This window comes from Thalassophryne amazonica, chromosome 11 (genome assembly GCF_902500255.1).
Source record: "Thalassophryne amazonica chromosome 11, fThaAma1.1, whole genome shotgun sequence".
In the NCBI taxonomy this organism is placed as follows: Eukaryota; Metazoa; Chordata; class Actinopteri; order Batrachoidiformes; family Batrachoididae; genus Thalassophryne; species Thalassophryne amazonica.
The window spans coordinates 18455802-18477582 of NC_047113.1; the positions used below are offsets into that span (position 1 = coordinate 18455802).

Consider the following 21781-nt stretch of genomic DNA (forward strand, 5'->3'; position numbering starts at 1 on the left):
GGCCTGCTCCTCTCCCTCCTCTGACTCTAACTCCTCTTCCTCTGATTCTGCCTCTGTCCATTGTGGTACTGTATATCTTTGGAACCTTCACCAAACTGTGCACTCTGAACTGGCATCTATAGGTGTGGTCACATCATTTGCAACAAGTGTCTACAATTCTGAGTCGTTATGTTTAATAAATGAAGCCAGGTGAGTACATTGTGTTCAGGTTTTGCTGAGTGTGGCAAGCATTTTGCATCACTTGAGCTTTAAATTGAGAATCTGAGCAGAGTTTTATGCAACTTGTGTTTTAGCAAGGCAAAATGTTTTAGATTTATGAGAAAAGGAGGATTGCGTTTTGTGAATTGTGTCTTCATGTAACGTGTTTATGGTTTTGGCAAATGGGGGCTAGTTTTATTAAATGTGTTTAGAGAACTGGTCATTTGGTTTAGAGAATTGGGTTTTGTGTTTTAGCAATTTTAAAAAAACTGTAAAAAATACTTCCACACAATGGAACTCCACTGGTACAGCTGAGTTGCCAGGTTTGTTAGGTGTAGGACACATGTAACTTAGGTCTGCAGTGCATGGTGTTACATCATGACCCCGCTCACTCAGAATATTGTGATATTCGTTTTTTTCCTCACAGAGATCAAAAATTATCCCTGGGATGATCATCAACAGTGCAAAATGGCACATCCCCAGGGTGCTACAAGGTCACTACTGCTTGTTTTTAGATTTGGTGTCAAATTCGTATGATAAAGTATTTGGATATAGTTTTAACCTCCTCACATGCACGCTGAGCAGGGAGGACCTCTACACTTTGTGTGAATGATGCGGTGATAACGGCGTGCACGCCGTGCTGCAACTAATAATCAGGCAGTCAGAGTGAGGACAGAGTGCTGGGCGGTAAACTAATGCACATCCAGATTGCAGGGTGTTTAGCAGCGGCTGATGTGCAGCGGTGGTCTGGGGCTAGCTAATGAGTGACCACTCTGCCAGACGAGGCCAGGCTCTGCTCTGGATCAGGTTCCCCTTCCTGTTGACGTCTCTGTGGGCCTGACTTTACGGGAAGAGACCCTGCGCCCAGGAAATGGTCTCCCCTTACAGCGGCAGAGCTCGGGAGGCAGCACGGCGCTAACCACATTTATCTGTTTATCAGGACGACTCTGGGGCGCTGCCTAATCGCGTTTAGCTACTGGACAGATCCCTTTGCTAACGAGAGACTGATAGGTACAGACAGGGCACAGAACCACGAGAGATTGATTAATAGAGAGAAAGGGCAGAAAGAATAGGGAAAGAAGATGAGAGAGACAAGAGGAAGTCGTTTGGAGACAGGTGAGGAGGGCCACGCGAGGCAGGCGGCTCCGAGACACATTGCTGATGCAAAGAGAATAGTGGCGGGCAGCTAACAACTAATTAGCGAAACAATTTTTTCTTTTTCCTTTCTTGTTTTGTTAGCAAATTAACCTTTCAGCATAGATTGTATATACAGTGCATCCTGGAAAATATTTACAGTGCTTCACTTGTTCCACATTTTGTTATACTACATTGTTGTACCTTGTTCTAAAATAGATTAAATTAATTTTCCCCTCAAAATTCTACACACAATACCCCATAATGACAATGTGGCAAAAAAAAAAACATTTTTTGTTTTGTTTTGTTTTGCTGGGTTTTTTTGTTTGTTTGTTTTTTGTTTTTTTGGGGGGGTTTGTTTGTTTGTTTTTTTCTTATTTTTTAAGAAATGACGTACATAAGTCTTCACAGCCTGAACCATGAAGCTCAGAATTGAGCTCATGTGCATCTTTTTTCCACTTATCATCCTTAAGATGTTTCTACGTCTTAACTGTTCAGTTGATTGGACATGATTTGGAAAGACACACTCCTGTCTACCTATACAGTCCCACAGTTAACAGTGCATGTCAGAGCACAAACCAAGCATGAAGTCAAAGGAATTGTCTATAGACCTCCAAGACAGGATTGTCTTGAGGCACAAATCTGGGGAAGGGTACAGAAACATTTCTGCTGCTTTCAAGGTCCCAATGAGCCCAGTGGCCTCCATCATCTGTAAATGGAAGAAATTCGGATGCACCAGGACTCTTCTTAGAGCTGACCGCCTGTCTAAACTGAGTGATCGGGAAGTACCTTAGTCAGGGAGGTGACCAAGAACCTGATGGTCACTCTATCAAAGCTCCAGCATTCCTCTGTGGAGAGAGAAGAATTTTCCAAAAGCACAACCATCTCAGCAGTAATTCACCAATCAGGCCTGTATGGTAGAGTGGCCAGATGAAGACACATGGTAGCCCACCTGGAGTTTGCCAAAAGGCAACTAAATAACTCATCAACAAAAATTCTCTGGTCTGATGAGACAAACATTGAACTCTTTGGCATGAATTTCAGGCATCATGTTTGGTGGAAACCAGATACCATCCCTACAGTGAAGCATGGTGGTGGCAGCATCATGCTGTGGGGATGTTTTTCAGCAGCAGGAACTGAGAGACTAGTCAGGATTGAGGGAAAGATGAATGCAGCAATGTACAGAGACATCCTGGATGAAAACCTGCTCCAGAGCGCTCTTAACCTCAGACTGGGGACATGATTCATCTTTCAGTAGGACAATGACCCTAAGGACCAGTGTTGTAATGAAGTAGAAATACTTTGTTACTGTACTTAAGTAGACTTTTGACATATCTGTACTTTTCCTCAGTATTTACATTTCTGGCAACTTTCACTTTTATTCCACTACATTTTCTCAATAAAATGTATACTTTTACTCTGATACATTTCCTTTAACCATCTTCATTACTTGTTAATAAATAAACATAGAAGAAATTTGATTGGGTGATGCCTGTTTGTAGAGGTGAAAGTAAGCCGGAGTGCAACAGTACGCCGTACCAGGAAGAGACATACAGACCTCTTCAGCCGGGGTGCAGGGGTACGCCTTCAAGCCCTGCAGCATCAAGTGCCGTGTTTGACATAAAACAAGTTCAAAAGACAAAAAAATAAAAGATGACAGGTTGAATCTGCGCCCCCGCTGAGGAAGAAGAAGACTGTGGATGGTTAAAAGGCGGCCATCTGCTCTCTGGACTCCAAATGCACATATGTTGACGCACACACACATACACATGGATCGGCTCCCGCTGGAGTCCAGCGTACGATCGGAGTTAACCCACACTTAAGGGGAAAACTTCAGTACTGACATTTTACTTGTGGTAAATTTTACTTGTGATTTTACTTTTACTCAATACTTTTACTTAAAGTACATTTTATATGAGAAATTTACTTTTGATACCTAAGTACAGTAAATGTCAGATACTTTAAGACTTTTACTCAAGTAATTTTTTTAAAGGAGACTTTAACTTTTAGCAAAGTAATTTTATGGTAAGATACTTGTACTTTCACTCAAGTATCACTTTGAGGTACTTTATATAGCACACAGCCAAGATATCAGGAGTGGCTTCAGGACAACGCTGTGAATGTCCTCGAGTGACCCAGCCAGAGCCCAGACCTGAAAACGATTGAACATCTCTGCAGAGATCTGAAAATGGCTGTGCACCGACGCTCCCCATTAGGCATGTGAATCTCTTCACTGACAACGATTCGATACATGTCTCAATACACTACCAGCGATACGGTACATGACAATACTGACGATACAATGCAATATGATTCACCCCGTGCCCGATTTGATGCAATTTGATATGTATTTGATGGCGATTCAATTCCTCATAATGCGATACGATGTGATTTGGTGCGATACGATGCGATTCAACATGATGAAAAGAAATTATACCAACAATTTAAATAGAACATAAGAAGCTGCAATTCAGTATGGTACTATAGTATTCTTCTTCTTCGTCTGATTCTACGAGAGGCAGAGGATTTGTTTCACTCCTTATAAGCAGAAAATTTACCAGATTCAACATTAAGGAACAGGAATCAGTTTGGAACCTGTTTGATCACACTGTCAGAACTTAAACAGTAAACAATCAGACAACATCACTCTCAACAAGTGACTTAAAGTGAGTCACTCACTGACAGCGTACCTCCTCTGCAAAAGTAATTTGAGATATTTTTCTCACTGGTTTTGTGGACTTAGGGGGCACAGTGGCAGCCACGGCATTCTTTCCAAACAACCTGCGTCTTGTGAAGTTTCCCATCTTTTTTAAAAAAAAAAGCCAAAATAATTCCAAACGCGTGATTTAAATGTTTTAGATGCATCAAAAATATTCTAAAAGTGCTTGTGCCTTTGTCGCGGGCCTCCATTTTAAAATACATTCGTTGCTGTAGAAATGTGCTTTCAGGCTTCCCTCGGTGCATTCAATGTACGTCAGAAAAAATTGATGCAAGCAAGCGGCGACTGATCCATCACAATGTCATCCTTCAATTGAATCAATGCACAATGAATGAATCGATACAATCACATTGCGCACGTTTGTATCTAGATACCGATTGTATCGATTAATCTCCACATCCCTACACCCCATCCAACCTGATGGAGATTGAGAAGCGCTGTAAAGAGGAATGGGCAAAATTGGCCAAAGATAGATGCACCAAGCTTTTGGCATCTTATTCAAGAAGAGTTGAGGCTGTAATTGCTGCCAAAAGTGCATCAACAAAGTATTGAGCAAGGGTGTGAGTTCTTAGTTTTTTATTTTTAGTAAATTTGCAAACATTTCAAAAAACCTTTTTCATGTTGTCATTATGGGGTGTTGTGAGTAGAATTTTGAGGGAAAAAAATGAATTCACTCAATTTTGGAACAAGGCTGTAACAAAAAATGTGGAAAAGTGAAGCTCTGTGAATCCAGATGCACAGTTTCCATGACATCATCCATAGGATTGAGTGGTTTGGAAACTGAAATATTTGCTGACTCATCCTAACTCCTTGCAACGTTGTGATTCTGAATGTAGTCTGAGTGATGTTTTGTGAGACAGCAATTCTGCCATCATGCAGCACATGAATGAGGGTTACTAACTGGTGCTCTGCGGACCACATAAGTGCTGCAACATACAAATTAAATAACATGGAAATATCACTTGACAGAAACACTGAAGCACAGAATTCTTACATGGTTCATTAGTACAATTAGCCACATAGCACGCCATATTAATTCAAATATTTGGAATAACATCTCAAACTTGACAAACACATTTGGTCCAAAGCAGGAGTCACTGCTCGCGGGGCTGTGGACTCAGGTCACTGGCACAAAAAAAGCTGTCAATCAAAGTGATTTCTAATTATTTATAAATTTATGCCTTAAAATATGTTAAACTCTGGGATGGACTGGCAGCCTGTCCAGGGCCTCTTGCCTATTGACTGCTGGGTTAGGCTCCAGTACCCCAAAACTCCAAGCGTGTTAAAAAAAAATGAATGAATAAATATCTTAAAGTGATGAGTCATTTTAAAAAAAGTTGTCATGAAGTTGTCATGAAGTGGAAACCAGCTATAGAGATCAGAAACAGTTTTGTTGTTTTTTTTTTTTTGGTTTTGTTTTGTAAGAGGTTGTATTCATCTTTATTTTTGATTTGAAGTTGGGGATTTTAACATAGGCTATCGATGGGGAGCAACTCTCTTTTGGAGACAGCCTCAAGTGGCCATTCATGGAAATGCAAGATTTTGTGCTTCCACCTATGCTTGATTAAGAGGAACAGTCAGCAGACGATCACTTTGGATGTGAAATTTGTCTAAGTGCCCCATGAATGTGGCTTTGTAAACAGACACAGTGACACGTTGGCGTGTGCACTGAACTGACCGGGGGCGTGTCCGTCGACAGGAGCAGCTGTGGAGAGCTGTGGTGGTTCTGGACGTCCCAGCTGGAGAACACATACCGTGTTTGGATGGACATGAACTAACAGCTGCCCACTGTGACACCTGTGTGTCTGCTTGCTGTCCTCACGTGGACATACATAAAACATATATCACCGATGCAATGGGCTTAGTGAGCGCACACACGGCGCGCACATTGACAGGCTACCCCAGGTGAAATGGACCATCAGATCATAACACGCAGCGGGCAATCTGAATGTCACGCCACCCATGTGAGCTCTGTTCCACATGACGTGGTGTCTGTCCTGCAGCACGCCATCCACAAGACGTGTATTGGGCAGGATGCGCAAGCAGGGCTGGCTGGACATGCGGCCAGCAGATGTGGACATGATTAAAAGTGCCCTGCTTCTCATTTATGTCATTTCATGACTGTACGTCTGTGACCATGGGTCATCTACAGAGAAACAGATGGTTCATACTTGTATTGTCCGCTTGATAAGAAGGTTCAATAAAATGCAGTGTTTTTATATGGTGTGTGGTTGTATTTTTTTAAAATACGTCCATGTCCTACTTGATATCAGGCATTTTCCCGCACCTTTTACAGGTCTTGTCTCAGAGTGATGCTGAAAAACTAATTCATGCATTATTTCCTCTAGGCTGGACTATTGTAATTCATTATTATCAGGTTGTCCTAAAAGTTCCCTAAAAAGCCTTCAGTTGGTTCAGAATGCTGCAGCTAGAGTACTGACGGGGACTAGCAGGAGAGAGCATATCTCACCCGTGTTGGCCTCCCTTCATTGGCTTCCTGTAATGCTAGAATAGAATTTAAAATTCTTCTTCTTACTTATAAGGTTTTTGAATAATCAGGTCCCATCTTATCTTAGGGACCTCGTAGTACCATATTACCCCATTAGAGCGCTTCGCTCTCAGACTGCGGGCTTACTTGTAGTTCCTAGGGTTTGTAAGAGTAGAATGGGAGGCAGAGCCTTCAGCTTTCAGGCTCCTCTCCTGTGGAACCAGCTCCCAATTCAGATCAGGGAGACAGATACCCTCTCTACTTTTAAGATTAGGCTTAAAACTTTCCTTTTCGCTAAGGCTTATAGTTAGGGCTGGATCGGGTGACCCTGGACCATCCCTTGGTTATGTTGCTTTAGACGTAGACTGTGGGTGGGTTCCCATGATGCACTGTTTCTTTCTCTTTTTGCTCCGTATGCATCACTGCATTTAATCATTAGTGATCGATCTCTTTTTCCTGGTTCTTTCCCTCAGCCCCAACCAGTCTCAGCAGAAGACTGCCCCTCCCTGAGCCTGGTTCTGCTGGAGGTTTCTTCCTGTTAAAGGGAGTTTTTCCTTCCCACTGTGGCCAAGTGCTTGCTCATAGGGGGTCGTTTTGACCGTTGGGGTTTTTCATGATTGTTGTATGGCCTTGCCTTGCAATGTGGAGCGCCTTGGGGCAACTGTTTGTTGTGATTTGGCGCTATATAAGAAACAAGTTGATTGATTGATTGATTGACAGCGATGGTAGCTCAGTGGTAACATTTCTGGTTGGCAATCAGAGCTAGGAAAATTGCAGGTTCGAATCCTGTGGGTGGCATGTATTTTTTTTTTTTTTTTTACAGCAGCTGCATGATGTGGTTACACTGTGTTCCTGCATCCACGAAACTGTCGCAGCTGCATCATTCACACCTGCCCATCGGCTCAATGTTTTCGTAGTTCACTCATATGAGCTGTTCCGCCATGATTCGCCTTCATTTGTACTTATTCGTACTATGTGTGAAGGGGCCCTTAGAAATGTTTTCATACCATTTTCTGTCCACAGTCTAACTTCTTACGGCTCTTTAAGCTGTTATGTTGCTTCAAAAACACTGCTTACCAGTGTGAATAGCATTGGCAGTGATTTTATATGCACTGACCTGTGACCCGGAAGTGTTTGTGAGCTCTCAGCGCGCACTGAGAAACTCGAAAACCTGGCTTATTAATTTTTCCAAATTACTTTGTTGATCGAAGCTATACAGTTACGGCTCAGTGTATTCCTATGCCAGCCTTTCGCTGGTGTCTGGCATGATGACGTAACGCAGTTTCTATATGTTTCTGGGAAAAAGTTCTCCCATGCTTCCTGTGTCCTTCCTGTTTGAACTTCCTGTTTATGTGACAAAAGTGTAATTCCTGTTTGTGGTCATGACAAAACTGAGCAGGGATGGACTAGAAGAACGAACTCACGCCCATCTGTCATCATCCTCGCTGCTCCATGTTAAAGTTGTAGCTCTTTAGGTTGGTTTTTCTGGTGCTAGAGCAAAAATACTGAGTGAAAGCTCAGTTCATATAATAAATGTTAACAATTAGCCATAGTTTCAGCTAAATGCATTTGCTTCAGTTAGCAGTTATCGACACTAGGCTTTTATGCTAGTGTACTCTCGCTGAAGAGAGGCAAGGTGAAAGAAAGATGAAGCGACTGAAGAACAGAAAGGCTTCATGTGTGATCGACGAACACGTCACACTCCAGCCGAGAAACTGTTTGTGTCCTAATGCCTTACACTTCCCCTCATTTCCCCTCTTTCTTCCCCTCCTCCTCCCTCCATCCATCCATCTATCATCTAGCAATCCCTGGGAGGTCGGGGCGTCGAGGAAAAGCAGAGCAAGGAAAGCGAAGAGCGGCGCATACATACTAAAGAACCACTTACCTTCCTAGGGCCTCTGTATTTCTCAATCACCCCCAGCAGGCCCGCTCTACTGTCTCCTTCTTTCCATCTCTCCCACCTCCCCTTGTCTCCCCCAGATAGTGCTAGTAATGGGAGGTTAACACAGAGGCAGCGCTCCCATTATTGAGTGAATTTAGCACCTTGGACAGCGCTCTACAATCTTTATTGCTTTGCTGACCCTCTCGTCATGTCCTGGGCGTGCTCAACAGCCTCCGCGTGTGCAAAGCTGCGTTGTGCGGAGCCACGTGTGCACTGGTGTGTGTGTGTGTTTGTGTGTGTGCAATACGAGGTTCTGATTGAAGGCGGCGTGTCATGGAACAGAGCGCACACATGCTCCAGGGCTTGTCACAGCGAGGGATACGCTCAGGAGGGTATAGCGCACAGTGCTGTGTGTGCATGTGCACAAGTAGAAGACACAGAGTGGGAGGAGAGAGAGAGAGATGGGGAAGGGTTGAAGACGGGGAGGGGAGCTGCAATTTTCTGGTTGTCGCGCCTCCAGCATATATCCTAGCCCCGGCACATTAATCTTTTAAAAAGGGTTTTGTAGGGCTGTAGGTGTCTACATCACACACGCACATATATAACACCGCCTGGAGTCACACGCTCGTATGCTAACAAAAAGGAGGCAGAGACGACAGAAGGATGGGAGAGGATGAGCGGCGGCACAGAAGGATAAATGTTTGATGTGGGAAATTCCACTCAGCAGTTTTCACCTGAGCAATGATTGTTCGGCATTATCACACCAATGCATCCGCGGTTATTCACCGGGATCATTATCCGGGTTAATACGGGGCAGGAGACAGGTGTGTCCCCGCTGACAGTGGGAGTTGTTTAGCTGTCACCTGATGATATGTTGTGTTAAATGAAACTGATGCGTGATTGTGGAGTAGATTCATGCTCCGGCAGTGACAGCACAAGATAGTTGACTGATAGAGAGATATGAACTTATGTTTTATTCACTGATGACGGTGGCTCCCACCGCTCTCTCCCAACTGCCCCGCTAGTAACAAAGTACCAGGACTGGCCCATTTCTCTTCCTCTTTCTGCCTCTTCCTCTCTGTTCTGCATTCACAGCATAATGTAAGAAGTGTAAGAAGTGAAATGTAATAAAAGTGACTGAACTCGGTGAGCTGTCACGCTTGTGATCAATCCCCTTATTCTTTCTGTGCTTGATTGCAGGAGGTGATCTTGAAGCGAGCGGCAGACTTGGTAGAGGCCTTGTACGGGATGCCTCACAATAACCAGGTAAACAAAAAAGAAAAAACACACAAGCACGTACACAAACATCATCTTTTCCTGAAGTGTGTTTGTAGTTTGGACTGCCGTCAGCATCAAAGTCGGTGTCTCCGCTGGACCCCCGGAGCATCCCGCTGCGCTCATGTAGCAGCCCGGACCGGCAAACTCGCACGATGCGATGGTGTTTTATCAGCTCAAATCCTGAGCAGGAAGAAGGAGGAGAAGTGCAGTGAAAACTAACTGCAGAGGGAGAAAAGGAGAACGTGAGAATGGGCAATTAGGAATAGTACAGAGACAACTCAGGAGGTGGAGAAGTGGGATTCAAAGTGGGCTCTGTCGGAGGAGGAGGAGAGAATGGAAACATGAAGCAGGGAGGAAGGAGGGACCAGCCAGGCTAAACATCTGATGAGTCTGCTAATGAGCCTGTCCTCCATTTACAGGAACCAATTCCACCACACCCTGTGACCGATGATAAAAACCATGCAGCCGGCTTCGTTTAAATGCCCGATATCTCAAGTGAAAATCTAGCATGCTTTTCTTGCAAATCTATCCAGCTTTTTTATTTTTTCCTCTTGTCTTTTCCTCTGTTTTTGACCACAACTGTTTTTTTTCCCTCTCATTGTTAGGAGATGATTCTGAAACGAGCAGCAGATATCGCGGAGGCCCTGTATACGACAGTGCCACGAGGGCACAATCAGCTAGCCGGCCTTGGTAGCGGCTCTGTCCACGCTGGCATGATGGCTGTAAACTCCTTCACTGGGTCAGAGGTCGCACAAACAGCCAATCAGGGTGAGCAAGCGATAACAGCAGTGGTAGGCGGAGCTAACCTAAAAGTTAGCTTCAACAACTAATAATCTGCTAACTGAAAAGTTAAAAGTGATCAACCGCTAAAATATTTCACTGAAGCTACCTCTAACTGCTCATTTTTATTATATGAATTTTGCATTGACTTGGATTTTAGGGTCTAAAACACTAAAAAAAACAGACGAAAACAGCTGAAACATTAATATGTTTTCATGTAAACATGGAGGTTCACAGTAGCATTTAGCATTGTAAAATCAGATGATGACCAAGATGTGCATAAATCATTAAATTAAATTAAACAGGTGCATAGTACAGAGGGATGGATCCAATATTAAGAAATACAAATACACTTTGAAAATAATTGAAATAATCTAATTAATATTTATTATCAAATCAAATCAATTTTATTTATATAGCGCCAAATCACAACAAACAGTTGCCCCAAGGCGCTTTATATTGTAAGGCAAAGCCAAACAATAATTACGGAAAAACCCCAACGGTCAAAACGACCCCCTGTGAGCAAGCACTTGGCGACAGTGGGAAGGAAAAACTCCCTTTTAACACGAAGAAACCTCCAGCAGAACCAGGCTCAGGAAGGGGCAGTCTTCTGCTGGGAATGTTTGGGGCTGAGGAGAGAACCAGGAAAAAGACATGCTGTGGAGGGGAGCAGAGATCAATCACTAATGATTAAATGCAGAGTGGTGCATACAGAGCAAAAACAGAAAGAAACACTCAGTGCATCATGGGAACCCCCCAGAAGTCTATAGCAGCATAACTAAGGGATGGTTCAGGGTCACCTGATCCAGCCCTAACTATAAGCTTTAGCAAAAAGAAAGTTTTAAGCCTAATCTTAAAAGTAGAGAGGGTGTCTGTCTCCCTGATCTGAATTGGGAGCTGGTTCCAGAGGAGAGGAGCCTGAAAGCTGAAGGCTCTGACTCCCATTCTACTCTTACAAACCCTAAGAACTACAAGTAAGCCTGCAGTCTGAGAGCGAAGCGCTCTATTGGGTGATATGGTACTATGAGGTCCCTAAGATAAGATGGGACCTGATTATTCAAAACCTTATAAGTAAGAAGAAGAATTTTAAATTCTATTCTAGAATTAACAGGAAGCCAATGAAGAGAGGCCAATATGGTTGAGATATGCTCTCTCCTTCTAGTCCCTGTCAGTACTCTAGCTGCAGCATTTTGAATTAACTGAAGGCTTTTCAGGGAACTTTTAGGACAACCTGATAATAATGAATTACAATAGTCCAGCCTAGAGGAAATAAATGCATGAATTAGTTTTTCAGCATCACTCTGAGACAAGACCTTTCTAATTTTAGAGGTATTGCGCAAATGCAAAAAGCAGTCCTACATATTTGTTTAATATGCGCATTGAATGACATATCCTGATCAAAAATGACTCCAAGATTTCTCACAGTATTACTAGAGGTCAGGGTAATGCCATCCAGAGTAAGGATCTGGTTAGACACCATGTTTCTAAGATTTGTGGGGCCAAGTACAATAACTTCAGTTTTATCTGAGTTTAAAAGCAGGAAATTAGAGGTCATCCATGTCTTTATGTCTGTAAGACAATCCTGCAGTTTAGCTAATTGGTGTGTGTCCTCTGGCTTCATGGATAGATAAAGCTGGGTATCATCTGCGTAACAATGAAAATTTAAGCAATGCTGTCTAATAATACTGCCAGAGGGAAGCATGTATAGCATTATACTGACAGTGTGTCAGTTTCACGTTGGATTAGTGTAAAAGCTCCACAATGAACAAACATGAGTTTGGGGTTTACAAAGATTTTTTTTTTTTTTAAATGTTAGCTGGCTTAAAGTTTGTAGAACTACACCCTCACATTGGAGTGAATGTGAGGCATTATTTGTAAAGCACTCTGAGCGTCTGATGCAGATGGAAAAGCGCTATATAAATGCAGTCCATTTACCATTCATTTACCATCATGTGGACGAGACAGTCAGGCATAAACCAAATAAAGGAGAGTCTGAAAAAAGGAGGACAGGAAGTGGGGTGGCAACGGGACACGAGGAAAGAAACGAGGTGAGAGAGTGAAGAATGGAGAAAAAGCGAGCTGTGGATGGAGTACGATGGAGAAATATGAGTGGGTCCTAGGGGTGTGTATATTAGACTAGGGTCGGCCCTCGTCTGACAGAGAGAGATGTGGGTGCAGTCAGTGGTGATTCATCATATGTATCAGGGGAACCAGAAGAGAGTGGATGGACCAGCATCTGGATGTGTCTCAATACTTTCATTGAGCTTCCTCCACTCTTCCTCTGTCCCATTATTGTCATCTGAAATACAGTCCCCATACAAAATATTGGAAGAATTCAATTGTTTTCGCTGAACACATATTAAGTTTGAGATCAAATAATAAAAATAATCAAATCAAATCAAATCAATTTTATTTATATAGCGCCAAATCACAACAACAGTTGCCCCAAGGCGCTTTATATTGTAAGGCAAAAACCATACAATATTTACAGAAAAACCCCAACGGTCAAAACGACCCCTATGAGCAAGATCTTGGCGACAGTGGGAAGGAAAAACTCCCTTTTAACAGGAAGAAACCTCCAGCAGAACCAGGCTCAGGGAGGGGCAGTCTTCTGCTGGGACTGGTTGGGCCTGAGGGAGAGAATCAGGAAAAAGACATGCTGTGGAAGAGAGCAGAGATCAATCACTAATGATTAAATGCAGAGTGTGCATACAGAGCAAAAAGAGAAAGAACACTCAGTGCATCATGGGAACCCCCCAGCAGTCTAAGTCTATAGCAGCATAACTAAGGGATGGTTCAGGGTCACCTGATCCAGCCCTAACTATAAGCTGAAAGCTGAAGGCTCTGCCTCCCATTCTACTCTTAAAAACCCTAGGAACTACAAATAAGCCTGCAGTCTGAGAGCGAAGCGCTCTATCGGGTGATATGGTACTAAGAGGTCCCTAAGATAAGATGGGACCTGATTATTCAGAACCTTATAAGTAAGCAAAGAATTTTAAATTCTATTCTAGAATTAACAGGAAGCCAATGAAGAGAGGCCAATATGGGTGAAATATGCTCTCTCCTTCTAGTCCCCGTCAGTACTCTAGCTGCAGCATTTTGAATTAACTGAAGGCTTTTCGGGGAACTTTTAGGACAACCTGATAATAATGAATTACAATAGTCCAGCCTAGAGGAAATAAATGCAATAATGATAAGAGAGTTCAGAATGTCAGCTGCTACAGTCGGGTAGAATGGTATTTGGATAGTGAGACAAATTTGTAATTCTGCCTCTGTACATGAACCACAGTGGTTTCTAAACAAATCAAGGGGTTTCACAAAATAACAGATTAGTCACAGTCCCCCATAATTTCAGAAGCCATAGTAAAGTGGACAATTGACAAGCAGTTTCATGGCCAGGTGTGGTCTGTTCCCTCATTATTCCACAGCTAATTAAGCAATGATTGGTCTGGACTTGATTTCAAGTGTTGAATTTGCATTTGGTAACTGTCCATTGAGCTCTCATAGTGGAGCAGATAACCGTAACAATTGTTCATTTCTGGAAAGAAGCACCAAAGTTGGCACAAATACTCCTTAGACATTACTCTTTTGAAAACACTGAGTAGCCACTTGAATTTTCAGTAGGCAGCCAGGTAGGGGTCAATTGAAGAATTACACAGGGGTCAAAATTTAAAAATGCTCCAATCATATTGAAAGCTATACCACATTATTTGTCTGATCACAGTGATACCAAAAAGGTATAGTTTGGACTATCCATGACTGAATGTTATGGAGTTATGTGGTAAAAACAACAAGAATGGTGACAAAGGTCAATTTCAGTTTGTACAGGGGCTAGAAGTTAAAGTTGCTCCAATTTTGGTAAAAAGTGGTGCAAATTATTGGTTGAAGTAATAGGATTAATAAATGAAATAGTTTTGACTGTGTTGAATGCTTGGTCTGCAAGGTAAAGGTAGAGCAATGTCGACATCCATTGGATTCTATGACATGTGACATAGGTTACCCTGTAACATGATAACTAAGCATTCCACATAGTGCAAACTGTTCCTTTTTAAAACCCTGTGAACTCAACCAATAATTTGCGTCACATTTTACAATATTTAGAGCAACTTTAACATCTGACCCCTGTACAAACTAATGCTGACCTTTGTTACCATTCTTGCTGTTTTTACCCCATAACTCCATAACATTCAGTCATAGATAGTCCAAACTATACCTTTTGGAATCTTTGTGAACAGACAAATAATGTGGTATAGCTTTCAATATGACTGAAACATTTTTAAATTTTGACCCCTGTGTAATTCTTCAATTGACCCCTACCTGGCTGCCTACTGAAAATTCAAGTGGCTACTCAGTTTTTTCAAAAGAGTAATGTCTAAGGAGTATTTAAGTAAGTAAGTAAGTAAGTAAACTTTATTTATATAGCACTTTTCACAGACCAGGGTCACAAAGTGCTTCACATGATAAAATCAATAAATACAAAATAACACATACAAACATTTAAAAGAAAATCAAGCTAAAATGCAATTTTAAAAAGGTGAGGCTTAAGTTGCTTTTTAAAAACATGGACAGAGTCTATCGAGCGAAGGGAGCAGGGAAGCTCATTCCAAAGGCGCGGCGCCACAGCTTTAAAAGATCTGTCCCCTCAAGTTTTAAAACAGGTACGGGGAACCATCAGCAGGTTCAGGTTGGAGGACCTCAGGCCCCTGGTGGACACATATGGTTGGATCAGTTCCTTGATGTATTCCGGAGCCTGCCCATGCAGAGCTCTAAATGTAAGCACCAGGATTTTATAATTTGTCCTAAACAAGACAGGGAGCCAATGCAGGGACTTGAGTATTGGGCTAATATGGGCTCTCCTGTGGGTGCAGGTCAGAAGCCGTGCAGCGGAGTTTTGCACAACCTGCAAACGAGCCAGTTCTTTCTTATTAAGACACGTGAACAGGCTGTTACAGTAATCCAGTCGCGAAGATATAAACCATGTACAATCATCTCTAACTCTTCAAAAGACACCATTTTTCGAAGTTTAGAGATATTCCGGATCTGGAAAAAACAATTACTAACTGTTTCGTATGATGTTCCAGAGACATCCCTTTATCCAAGATAATGCCAAGATTGCGCAGGCTGCCCTTAACTGAACTATTCAGTTCACCAAGGTGCAGCCTAATAGCAGGCACGGCACTCTCCGGAGCAACAATCAATGTTTCAGTCTTATCAGAGTTCAGCTGCAAGCTGTTTTCACTGAGCCATTCCTTAACTTTGGTGAGACAATTGGTTAAAGAATTGAGTTTCTGGGTCTCAGTTGTTTTAAAGGAGCAGTACAGCTGCAGGTCATCAGCATAGAGATGATAGGATACGTCACAAAACTGCTGGATCAACTTGCCGAGAGGGATGATATACAAAAGAAATAAAATAGGTCCCAGAACCGAGCCCTGCGGCACACCCCACAAAAGGTCAGCAGACTCAGACATCACATTATCAACAGACACACTAAAAGTTCTACCAACCAGGTAGGAGCTAAACCACTCTAATACAGGACCCGACATCCCCACCAGATCCTGTAGTCTCCTGATCAGGATGATCATTTGTGCCAACTTTGGTGCTTCTTTCCAGATTTGAAGGATTCCTCTGTAAATATTCTGTTATCTGCTGCACAATCAGTGTTTGATGCAATTGAAGGAGGTCATAAATAGGCTGAAAAACAACATAGACCTATCAGGCCCAGAGCAGAAACATTAGGAAGGACAAAATTAACAATTTGGCACGTTCTTAAAATGAAGACTGAGCTAAGCAATTACAAAATGCATATGAGACAACTAAAGTAGATGATGGAAGAATTATTTTCTCTTTGAAGAAAAGCCCCTTCACAACATCTGTCCAAGACCAGACCACTCTTGAGGAGATGGACATATCATTATCAAAGTCTACACTCAAAACACACCTTTGTGGATTTAAGTACAGAGGGTTTACAATAAGGTGCAACCACTGGTAACACAGTAAGAGAAAGGTCAGACTTCTTCGGTAAAAACCTAAAAATAATGTCTGCCCAGTTCTGGAACAAGATTTAGGCAGATACAACTAAGATGATTTTGTACCTGAATGGTGGGAAGAGAAGAGCGTGAAGAAGGAAATCCATGGCTCATGATCTGAAGTACACTGCATCATCTGTCAAATATGGAGGAGGCAGTATTTTGGCATGGGCGTATGATTACCACCTGGTGTTTACTTATGATGTGACAGCTGATGGAAGTAGCACCATGAATTCTGAAGTTTAAGTCTATATTACCTGCTCAGCTTCAGCTAAATGGACTGGGGGTGAATGGGTCTGTCTGCCTGGGTGGTGCCATCCAAGAACAAAGTTGGTTCTGTTGTATGGTGGATGTGGTGACACAAGGCACCAGCCCATGCTCCCACACATGATGTGATACAATAAGTGCTATGTACCATGTAAGCTTGCCGTTGATGAGTCACTAATTGCATGATTGTGGAATGCCCAGTCCCAGTCTCATGCCATTAGATTGTGAAACCATCATGAAATGTAATAGATTTTCATGATGGGGCAGTCTAATCCTAACCCTAACCCTAATGCCCCATGGTGGGTCCACAAAACAGCCCAGTCTCTCAGCAGTTTGTGATGTGTGTTGTGATACAGTGGGGGAAATAAGTATTTGATTTTAGTAGTAGTAGAAGGATAGTCATGGCAAGGAAAGTCTTTAAGACAGCATCACGCAGGACAACGTGGCAGGATGCAGAACATTACACCACAGTCAGGGTCAGCGTGGAGCACGTGAACCTGGTTTTTAAGTGACACCACAGTGGAGTAGCCTCATGCTCTGTAAACCACCAACAGCATCCACTGCCATCTACAACCAGATCAAACTGCAAAGACAACAAAGAAAGTGTGGGTTCAACATGACTGTGCACATATCTGGACCATTGACACAAACGACTGATGGAGTTGTTGGATAAGAGAGGTATTCCAAGTGACCAGTTGAGTTTAACCCACGACAGTCAAGGTGTTACTTGAGGTAGTTTTCTTCTGTTCCGACATTTCAGTCTTTTCTTCTTCTTTCACACTTACATCGATCTTACAGCATACAAATGTTGTTTCTATGTGATTCTATGAAACACGTGTATGTGCCATGAACATAGAGATGAATTTTTGTGGATACAGATTACCGCTGGCTGTAAAGAATTCTGTTCTCGCAGGTCCTGTCGCTAATACTGGCTTCATTCCTTATAAATTACAAGAAAGCTGCAGAGGCATTTTAGTGTTAATTGCCTTATCAATACATCTAATTTTGGAGGAGCCTGGCTACAGTGCTGAAAAGAACCTGGGGTTGTTCTTATTTTCTTCAATTAGTGATGAGTAGAAAGATGTCCTAGCTTTACGGAGGGCTTTTTTATAGAGCAACAGACTCTTTTTCCAGGCTAAGTGAAGATCTTCTAAATTAGTGAGACGCCATTTCCTCTCCAACTTACGGGTTATCTGCTTTAAGCTACGAGTTTGAGAGTTATACCACGGAGTCAGACACTTCTGATTTAAAGCTCTCTTTTTCAGAGGAGCTACAGCATCCAAAGTTGTCTTCAATGAGGATGTAAAACTATTGACGAGATACTCTATCTCCCTTACAGAGTTTAGGTAGCTACTCTGCACTGTGTTGTTATATGGCATTAGAGAACATAAAGAAGGAATCATATCCTTAAACCTAGTTACAGCGCTTTCTGAAAGACTTCTAGTGTAATGAAACTTATTCCCTACTGCTGGGTAGTCCATCAGAGTAAATGTAATGTTATTAAGAAATGATCAGACAGAAGGGAGTTTTCAGGGAATACTGTTAAGTCTTCTATTTCCATACCATAAGTCAGAACAAGATCTAAGATATGATTAAAGTGGTGGGTGGACTCATTTACTTTTTGAGCAAAGCCAATAGAGTCTAATAATAGATTAAATGCAGTGTTGAGGCTGTCATTCTCAGCATCTGTGTGGATGTTAAAATCGCCCACTATAATTATCTTATCTGAGCTAAGCACTAAGTCAGACAAAAGGTCTGAAAATTCACAGAGAAACTCACAGTAACGACCAGGTGGACGATAGATAATAACAAATAAAACTGGTTTTTGGGACTTCCAATTTGGATGGACAAGACTAAGAGACAAGCTTTCAAATGAATTAAAGCTCTGTCTGGGTTTTTGATTAATTAATAAGCTGGAATGGAAGATTGCTGCTAATCCACCGCCCCGGCCCGTGCTACGAGCATTCTGACAGTTAGTGTGACTCGGGGGTGTTGACTCATTTAAACTAACATATTCATCCTGCTGTAACCAGGTTTCTGTTAGGCAGAATAAATCAATATGTTGATCAATTATATATCATTTACCAACAGGGACTTAGAAGAGAGAGACCTAATGTTTAATAGACCACATTTAACTGTTTTAGTCTGTGGTGCAGTTGAAGGTGCTATATTATTTTTTCTTTTTGAATTTTTATGCTTAAATAGATTTTTGCTGGTTATTGGTAGTCTGGGAGCAGGCACCGTCTCTACGGGGATGGGGTAATGAGGGGATGGCAGGGGGAGAGAAGCTGCAGAGAGGTGTGTAAGACTACAACTCTGCTTCCTGGTCCCAACCCTGGATAGTCACGGTTTGGAGGATTTAAGAAAATTGGCCAGATTTCTAGAAATGAGAGCTGCTCCATCCAAAGTGGGATGGATGCCGTCTCTCCTAACAAGACCAGGTTTTCCCCAGAAGCTTTGCCAATTATCTATGAAGCCCACCTCATTTTTTGGACACCACTCAGACAGCCAGCAATTCAAGGAGAACATGCGGCTAAACATGTCACTCCCGGTCCGATTGGGGAGGGGCCCAGAGAAAACTACAGAGTCCGACATTGTTTTTGCAAAGTTACACACCGATTTAATGTTAATTTTAGTGACCTCCGATTGGCGTAACCGGGTGTCATTACTGCCGACGTGAATTACAATCTTACCAAATTTACGCTTAGCCTTAGCCAGCAGTTTCAAATTTCCTTCAATGTCGCCTGCTCTGGCCCCCGGAAGACAATTGACTATGGCTGCTGGTGTCGCTAACTTCACATTTCTCAAAACAGAGTCGCCAATAACCAGAGTTTGATCCTCGGCGGGTGTGTCGTCGAGTGGGGAAAAACGGTTAGAGATGTGAACGGGTTGGCGGTGTACACGGGGCTTCTGTTTAGGGCTACGCTTCCTCCTCACAGTCACCCAGTCAGCCTGCTTTCCCGGCTGCTCGGGATCTGCCAGGGGGTAACTAACGGCGGCTAAGCTACCTTGGTCCGCACCGACTACAGGGGCATGGCTAGCTGTAGAATTTTCCACGGTGCGGAGCCGAGTCTCCAATTCGCCCAGCCTGGCCTCCAAAGCTACGAATAAGCTACACTTATTATATAAATGAAAGAACATATCTGGATACACTTAAACTTGATGGTTATGTATTATACAATAGAAACAGAATAAATAGACAGGGTGGGGGTGTCTGTGTATATGCTAATGTACATGACTCTGTAATAGTCAGAGAAGACTTAACTATAGATGATGGATTTTCGGATTTCCTGTTTATTGAGCTAGATATAAAAAATAAAAAATTATTGTTGGAGTAATATATCGGCCTCCAGATTCAGATTTAAATCTATTCTTAAATAGCTTGGCAGAACTCCTCAATACATTAAATAATTGCAACAAAAATTGCTTTCTTCTAGGAGATTATAACATCAATCTTGCCATAGAAAATGTGGCAAAAATAGATTTTTTAAATTGTATCTATGCTTCATCATTTTTTCCTACAATTAATCTGTATACAAGGGAAACCGAATCCAGTAAATCAATCATTGATAATGTCATTACAAATATACAGAACATTCGCTTTGACTCGGGTGTTATACTGTCGGATATCTCTGATCATTTTCCTATTGTACTTTTTGTTGATATTACAAGACACCTAAATGAACCACTTCAAAAGACAAAAGCTAAAGTATTATCTGAAAAAAATTTAAGCTCACTCAAAGATCATCTTAAAGCAAAAGTATGGAATTCTGTTTACCATTGTAATACTCCAGATCAGGGGTAGGCAACCTGTTCCAGAAAGAGCCATGAGGGTGCAGGTTTTCTTTGCAGCCACTGACTCCACCAGGTGATTTTACTGATTAATATCACTTTGAGCAGATGGAATCAGTTAATCAGTGAAATCACCTGGTGGACTCAGTGGCTGCAAAGAAAACCTGCACCCTCATGGCTCTTTCTGGAACAGGTTGCCTACCCCTGCTCCAGATGATGCTTATAATACACTTCTACAAGTGATATCTGACAGAATAAGCAAAACTATACCTGAAAAAGTAAACAAAATACTCTGTGGTAAACAGGAAAAATGGATCACCAAGGGCATCCTGAAATCCATTAAAACAAAAAATAAGCTTTTTAAACTCTCTATTAAGAAGCCAACTGATGAAAACAAAGACAGGTATCGTAAATATAAAAATAAACTGACTAACTTGATAAGAATAAGTCAGAGAAATTAAAATTCACAAGATTTGAAGGCTGCCCTTGGTGACCAAAAGCAATGCTGGAAAGTACTAAATAAAGTTCTCAGCCGGGGTAAAAAAAACAACTGTTCTTCCTGACACCAAAAGCAAACAGGCAAATGAAGAACTTGCCAATAGCTTCAACAATTATTTTAACTCCATAGGAGAATCACTATCTAAGATTTCAAGGCCACCAGGGGTGGTACATATCACTTGTATCTAAAAGGTAACTATTCTAAATCATTTTTCCTGAAGCCAACTGATGAAGCTGAAGTCCTTAAAATCATAATGGGACTGAAACGTTCATGCACTGAGGGTATTTGTAGTAAAATTATAAAATATGTGGCTCATGAAATTATTGAACCACTTGTCTATTGTATAAATTTATCCTTAATACATGGTTGTACCTAAAAAAAAATCAAAATAGCAAAAGTCATCCCAGTATATAAAATTGGGGACAAAAATAATATGCATAATTATCGTCCAATATCTGTATTGCCTACTCTCTCTAAAGTATTTGAGAGAATTGTTTACAATAGATTAAGTGAATATTTGGACAAATTGCACATACTCACCACATCTCAGTATGGCTTCAGGAAAAAGAGATCAACATGTATGGCTATTCTTGATCTTATAGAGCAAATATATGATGCTATAGATAGAGGTGAATGTGGAGTGGGAATATTTCTTGATTTATCAAAAGCATTTGACACTATAGATTTTAACATCTTATTGGGGAAACTTGAGCATTAT

General features: G+C 41.8%; 1 protein-coding gene across 2 annotated transcripts in view; it reads left to right on the forward strand.

The window, feature by feature from the left end:
• Positions 1-21781, forward strand: part of ebf1a (EBF transcription factor 1a) — a 201895-nt gene that overhangs the window by 136185 nt on the left and 43929 nt on the right. For both annotated transcript variants that reach the window (XM_034181304.1, XM_034181305.1), the window contains exons 12-13: positions 9622-9687; positions 10305-10467. In XM_034181304.1, the coding sequence (XP_034037195.1) occupies positions 9622-9687; positions 10305-10467 (229 nt within the window). The remainder of the gene's footprint in view (positions 1-9621; positions 9688-10304; positions 10468-21781) is intronic.